We start from the raw sequence: 7,180 nt of genomic DNA on the forward strand, positions 1-7,180 counted from the left end.
GTGTGGTACACGTGTCTCCCATGTATTCTCCCTCAGTTTCATTATAACCGAAATGCAAAAACAGAAGCTGAAACCTGACGCATACAAAAACCATTCCCTTTCTTCATTCCTTCCGCGACTAGTAACTATTTTCTATTTCGCATGTTTTCCTTGCACTTCTGGCTGCTCCATTCAACAACTATGCAAGTTTCATTTCTTCAGGTTACAATTTACACGCCACTCTCTTCTTTTTCTGCATGTTTCCCGTTAAAGTATTTTTAATTCTCGTGATTTTTGGAGTTTTATGGTTTAACATCAATACACCATACCATGCATGCATTTTTTCAATGTTCGCATTCATGTTATGCTGCCTCTGCAAATGCAATTTGCTGATTCTTGAAACTTTTTATAGGGTTCACATTTCACAGCGGTTGAATTGTTCTCGGGTGAAATTATTATGTTGCATGGGTTGTTTATGCGCTAAGACCTGAATGCCTGAGTTCATGATTATAGATATGGAACCGTAATTGTTCATTTTTGAATTTGTGCCTATGGATATGGAGCCGTAATTGTTCACTTTTGAATTTCTGCCTATGGATATGGAGCCGTAATTTCTTATTTTTGAATTTGTGCCTATGGATATGGAGCTGTAATTGTTTATTTTGATCCTATGGATCAAGAATTGATTAACGAGTCTATGAGATTGGGGGTTGTTGCTGAGGGTTTACAACTCCAAACTAAAGATGAGGAGCTTTCAGTAAACCCCGAGAGCAACAAAATAATAAAACCCCAAGATGACCACAATGACTCCTCCCATATCCCACCCCCAGAATGTAATGACGTTAGACAAGGTACTATGTCACGACTTCAGCATCAAATTCGCCTTTCCGGTGACGCCGATGATATGGTTGAAGAATTGACAGTGAGAAGTTGCAACGGTTCGAGCTTAGATATTGGTACACAGGGCAATCAAGGGCCTGCGTATAATACTCAGAGCCAAAGGCAGCTAGCAAGTGATTCAGGAATTGGAACTTTACTTCTTGGTGATACTGGGTGTAGAAACAGTGACCAAGCTTCCTCAAAAGTTATATCTAGATCAGGATTTGCTGAGTATTTTATTAAAAATACGATAAAGGGAAAGGATATTGTGTGTAAAGATTCATCTTCTATTGGCTTGACTGTTGAGTCTAGAGATCAGAATCTGATGAAGGCTGGCATTGGTACTCAGATGGATTCCAGTGTCCCACTAAGCCCTGGCTCAACGACTGCAAAGTCTCCTTATAATGCTCCATTGCCAAAATCTCATGGGTCTGAATGTAATGGGGTCAGTTTAAGAGAATGGTTGAACGCTGGGCGACTCAAACGAAGCAAAGCAGAGTGTTTGAGTATATTTAGAAAGATTGTAGATTTGGTGGATGGCTCACACTCTCAGGGGTTTGCATTGCGCAACCTGAACCCGTCTTATATTAAAGTGTTACCATCAAACCAGGTTATCTACCTTGGGTTACAGAAACATATGTTAGATAATGGTGCAAATTCAGAAGTTCTTCAGTTACGAAGTTCCTCTATTCGAAAAAGGATGTCAGAGCAGGTAACATCTCCCTCTCATGATGCATGGTTAAAGAAACAAAAATTTAATGAGTATGTGAGAGGTGCTGGTGATCGGAGTCAGTGCCCTTCAAGGCCTGACTTGTATCTTCAAATTACTGTTGATAGCAAAGTTGGTTCAGCTGGTTCAAAAGATTATCACAATCAATATAAGTGTGTCCAATTTCCGAAACATAATATTTGGAAAGTGCCTAGCGTCCCTGACATATCCAATGGAGGTCTACTGCAGTTGACTTCTTTGAATGAAAGATCAGAAGATAAGTGGTATAAAAGTCCCGATGGAGGCTGTACTACATCAGCAAATATCTACTCTCTGGGTGTTCTCTTTTTTGAGGTGTGTGACCTAATTGATGTTACCCGCATTATTATTTAGATGCATTCTGCATGCACCCATCTTTACATGACTTTTACTTCCAGCCTATAACATTGTTGTTTCATTGCAGATTGGTAAAACAGATGGTGTTGGTATGTTTTAATCTTTCCAATCAATAAATATACTTTCAATAACTAAAAGAAGGAGAAATTCAATCCACAATATGTTTTGACAGACCATTGAATGCTATTATAATATATTTATGAAATACTAATTCTCAATCAACTTTTAAATGAAGCAGTTTAGTAGCCTAAGTAAATATGACATCACTAACTAATATAGGTTATACCTTTCAGTTGCTCAGTCAATTTGACTCTGAAGGATCCCATATTGCAGCAATGTCTGATCTTCATCATAGGATTCTACCTCAGGCTTTCCTGTCAGAAAATCCTCTGGAAGCCGGGTTTTGTCTTTGGCTGTTGCATCCTGAGTCATCATCACGTCCAACAACACGGTAATGCTGAGATCATTTAGTTATCAGATTCAGTGCCGCTAATATTACAATTCAAAATGATTTTACCAGGGTCGAAATGATTTCTAGATCAGTTTGTTCTTCAAAGAATGTTTCCTCCATTGTGTTCTGTTCTGTGAAATATTTATCTTCTTTTACAACATGGAGGGTATAGTCTTGTCTGTCGTAGTTCTATATCTACCATACACTACAATGATATTCTAAGTTGTAGTTACTGTGGCATGACAGGGAGATACTACGATCTGAAGTATTTAATGGAATTCAGGAGGTTTATAGTGAAAAATTATTATTAGATTTTGACAAAGCAGAAGCACAATCGGAATTGTTATTGCATTTCCTCATCTTGTTAAAAGAGGAGAGGCAAAAGAATGCGTTCAAACTGGAAGAAGTCACCAGATTCTTGGAATCAGATATAGAAGAGGTGGTGAGGGGACATAGCTCTGGAAAATACTTGGTTTCTGCTGGCTTGCATAACGATATATCTTGCCATAATGAGAGTTCATCTCTCAACAAAAAACCTTCATGTTCAGAATCAGTATCCCCTGCATGCCCAATCTCTAATGCAAACCAAATGAGAGTCATAAAAAATATGTGCCAGCTTGAAAATGCTTATGTTTCAATGAGATCTAAAATTCAGATTCCTGAAACAGATGCTGCAACTCACCCAGATAAAGATAAACCAAGAGATAGGTTTGTGGCACAAAGAGGCAAGGAACAAGATAAAAAAACAGATTCTTTAGGAGCCTTTTTTGATGGTTTTTGCAAGTATCTACGTTATAGCAAGTTTGAGGAGCGGAGTGTATTGAGAAATTCAGATATTAACAGTCTTGGAAATGTAATTTGCTCTCTAAGTTTTGATAGGGATGAAGAGTACTTCGCTGCTGCTGGGGTATCAAAGAAAATAAAAATTTATGAGTTCAGCTCACTTTTCAATGACTTAGCTGAAATCCATTATCCTGTAGTTGAGATGTCAAATGAATCAAAGTTCAGTTGTGTATGCTGGAATAGCTACATCAGGAACTATCTTGCCTCCACAGACTACGATGGAGTTGTTAAGGTTTGTATGTACAGCACATTATAAACCATTGGAGTTATTCTCTCCATCAGTTACTTTGTGACATATGCAGTTGGGACTCAATATTCAATAGTTTACCTTGTAGTGGTTTACCAAGTCTTTGACTTGAATTTTGGCCTAAAACTGCTCTAAAAGGTGAGTTTATATATCCTTAAAAATGGGGGTGAAATATTCACCTGTTTATATTAAAACTTCTATTAAAAACTCATCCCATAGATTCTCACTCCCATTCTAAGGGATATATGGCTAATTATAACGGCAGAAAACGCTTATAATTTTCTCAAGAGTTGATTATTCTAAAACCTTTCTAGATTCTCTCGGTTGGATGTAAAAATGTATTCTCAACTTTAAGTTTTGAATAGTTTCCATGTCCGACATAATTGGATTGGTTGCTAACTTCTTTAGCACAATACTCTTTGCATTGAGAATGGTATTTATCACAGGTATCATTGGGGCTCATTTTGTAGAGTTTGTCATATCAATTAAACAATATTACTGGTCTTGTTCAGAGGCCGAAAATGCATCATCTATACGAAATGACATTTTTATCACTATTTTGTATTACAATAATGACTGGCTAACATTTTGTTCACTTAAACTAAGGAAGAATTCATCACTCTCACCGAAAGAAAAGAGAACATCCTTGGAAAATGACATCGATTTTAACCTGAAAGCTAAATATACGATCATTTCTTGATGTTTGGTCTGTTCTAGTTTCTAAAATTACTCATAGCATTGCATAACTGGATGCATTTTCAGCTATGGGATGGTATTACAGGTCAAGGGTTTGCTCACTTCACTGAACATGAAAAGAGGGCTTGGTCTGTTGATTTCTCTCCGGCACACCCTACAAAATTTGCTAGTGGGAGTGATGATTGTTCTGTGAAGCTGTGGAGTATCAATGAGGTAAGCTTTTTAGCACTGATACAAAGGCTAAGGGCAGACATGCTTAAACTCTGGATGAGCACATTTTGCTTGACGGAAAATCAATATTTAAAATAAAATAAGGTTAGAAAGTAAATGATGGTTGCTTTTCCTCTTGATTATTGCACCGTTATGACATTTATGTCTCTGAAAATGACTATAATCAAAATCTTGATACTAAACATAAAAACTAAATCATGATTTATAAATTTTTTCTTAAAAATTTAGGAATTCTTGATTTTCATATGAACCCTGTTTGATATTAGGAATATATTGACCATGAAAGGGTTAGCTTTTACTTTTCCAGCAATATGGTGGAAGCCACTTGGTTATATTATTTGAGGATTTTCTATTTAAAAAATGGTTATATAGTCCTGATTATAAGTAGCTATCCTGGTGTGATAGTCCTGTCTTTCCAGATTGTATGGACAGATTGCATCCTCAAGCTATATAGGGAAAACTACACCGGAGCTTTCCAAATATTGATCATTAGCTAATATGAAGGAAAACTTATCTTGCAGAGAAACTGTGTAGGCACAATCCAGAATGTTGCAAATGTCTGCTGTGTTCAATTCTCTGCTTATTCATCTAATTTACTGGCTTTTGGATCTGCAAATTACTTGACTTATTGCTATGATCTTCGCAATCTTAGAAGCCCCTTGTGTGTGTTGGCTGGCCATCATAAAGCTGTAAGCTATGTCAAATTTTTGGACTCTGTAACACTTGTTTCTTCATCAACCGACAATACATTAAAGATCTGGGATCTCAACAAAACCTCTCCCGTGGGTCCTTCTACTAATGCTTGCAGCTTAACCTTGTCAGGGCATACCAATCAGAAGGTTTGGTTTTGAATTTAACAGCTTTGATTATTTTATAATATGAAATCCAGTTAGCATTTGCCCAAAACCTTCTTTGGTTGCTGTCATGCGCAATCCCAAAGGCTGCATGTCTTAAATTTGACATAATTTGCATTAAGTTGTCCCTTTTTTGAAAAAAATGTTTACTTTAGTTGGTTGGCTCAAAATTTTCACCTTCTGCTTTTACAGAATTTTGTGGGTTTATCGGTTGCTGATGGATATATTGCATGTGGCTCTGAAACAAATGAGGTATTATATTACTTTTGGTTGTAACGTGATAGATTCACTATAGCTTTACCGGAACAAAAATGTCAATCAAATTAGTGATTTAGCAATTTGCTATTTTAGTTCCACAAAGACTACAAAAGAAAAATGTAACCACATAAACACAAATATACACCTAGAATCCTCCTACAATTTGGTGTACAATATGCACAAATTTGTGATGATATCTACGACTTGCAATTTCATAATTTGTGATGAGAATGAGAGCAGTTCAAACATCTGTGCATAAGCTTAAGGACATCTATATATACCTTTGTTGATAATGTATACTTTTGTTGCATTGCAGGTTTATGCCTACTATAAATCTCTTCCCCAGCAAATCACATCACACAAGTTTGGGTCCGTGGATCCCATTAATGGTAAAAAGACTTATGATGACTATGGCCATTTTGTTTCAAGTGTGTGCTGGAAAGGGAAATCAGACATGGTTATTGCGGCCAATTCAAGTGGGTGTATAAAAGTGTTACAGATTGTGTGAAGGAAAGTCAACTTGATGATGGCTCTGTTTGTGCAGCCCGGTGTGAGCCATGATTGGATGGGGAAACAAGTCACAATCTAATCCAAATTTTCTAATATGAAGGTTGGATTCAACAGGATGTAGAAGTTAAGGCTTTAAACCAAAACTTTTTGGCATTTGCAGAGAGACCTGTTACACAGATTTAGACACCGGCAATTGGGCATGGCAGGAGTTGCTTGTAATTTATAAGTTGAGGAATATAGCTAGCTACTATCGCTATGAAGAGGACTAGCTACAAACGCTAATATTTGAAAGCAAAGAACCTTGAAATTTCTATTTTAGCTTTGCCCGGACTTGTATATATTACATTAACGTTGTAGTCGGACGTCGTTAGATTTTTTGTTGCTTTACAAATGTCATCTTATCTCAGTACTTTTTTCTTTCAAAAGGATTGGGGGATACCCTTTAAATTAATTAGTTGCGTACGTTTTTTTAATGTCAGGTAGAAACTAGGAGCTTGTTTAAAAATCATTTAATACGATGATTGTAGTGATTATTGTTCTTGGTGTGAAGCATTAACACTGTAGTGTCAGCATTTGCTTCCACAAGAAATGGCAATGAACTAATTGAAGCCATTGGTAGCGATGATGATCAGAGAGAAAGAATAAAAAGGAGTCATTTTTGTCTGTCGGATGAGGTGAGGTGAAAAGGATGGAGACTCAAACGGTGGTTTATTTCTCTGAGGGTGTGTTTGTTTGAGGAAGAAATGGAAGGAAGGAAATAGGAAGGAAAGAAATTGGAAGGAAAATAATAATTTTATTTTGTTTGGTTGAATGGAAAAGTTAAAGGGAAAAAATGAATAGTGTAAAAAAATGGGTGGGATCCATTAAAAAATTTTTTCCTCCAATAATGGATGGAAAATAGAAGGAAAATGTATTTTGTATTAATATTTCAATATTACCCTCTATATTTTAATATATTTTAAAATACCTAAGGGTAAAATTGTCTTTTTATAACATTATATACTATTTTCTTCCTTCTTATTTTCCTTTCATCCAAACGTATTTAAGGAAAATAAAATTCCACTCAATTTCTTTCCTTTCTCTTCTTTCCTTTCTATTTCTTTCCTTTCTATTTCTTTCCATCCAAC

General features: G+C 36.2%; 1 protein-coding gene across 2 annotated transcripts; it reads left to right on the forward strand.

Annotated features, from left to right (window-relative positions):
• LOC130968033 (protein SPA1-RELATED 2-like) lies at positions 1-6,504 on the forward strand. Of its 2 annotated transcripts, XM_057893114.1 has the most exons (8): positions 1-201; positions 392-1,921; positions 2,257-2,414; positions 2,661-3,489; positions 4,267-4,413; positions 4,953-5,270; positions 5,478-5,537; positions 5,860-6,504. In XM_057893114.1, the coding sequence occupies exons 2-8, from the start codon at positions 650-652 to the stop codon at positions 6,049-6,051; spliced, it is 2,976 nt and encodes a 991-aa protein (XP_057749097.1). In that variant the 5' UTR covers positions 1-201; positions 392-649; the 3' UTR covers positions 6,052-6,504. The 2 variants fall into 2 exon arrangements, with proteins under 2 accessions (XP_057749097.1, XP_057749098.1); XM_057893115.1 differs by lacking the exons at positions 4,953-5,270; positions 5,478-5,537; positions 5,860-6,504 and adding an exon at positions 4,851-4,952.
• Positions 6,505-7,180: the final 676 nt, after the last annotated feature.

Source organism: Arachis stenosperma, chromosome 3, assembly GCF_014773155.1.
Source record: "Arachis stenosperma cultivar V10309 chromosome 3, arast.V10309.gnm1.PFL2, whole genome shotgun sequence".
NCBI classification, from domain to species: Eukaryota; Viridiplantae; Streptophyta; class Magnoliopsida; order Fabales; family Fabaceae; genus Arachis; species Arachis stenosperma.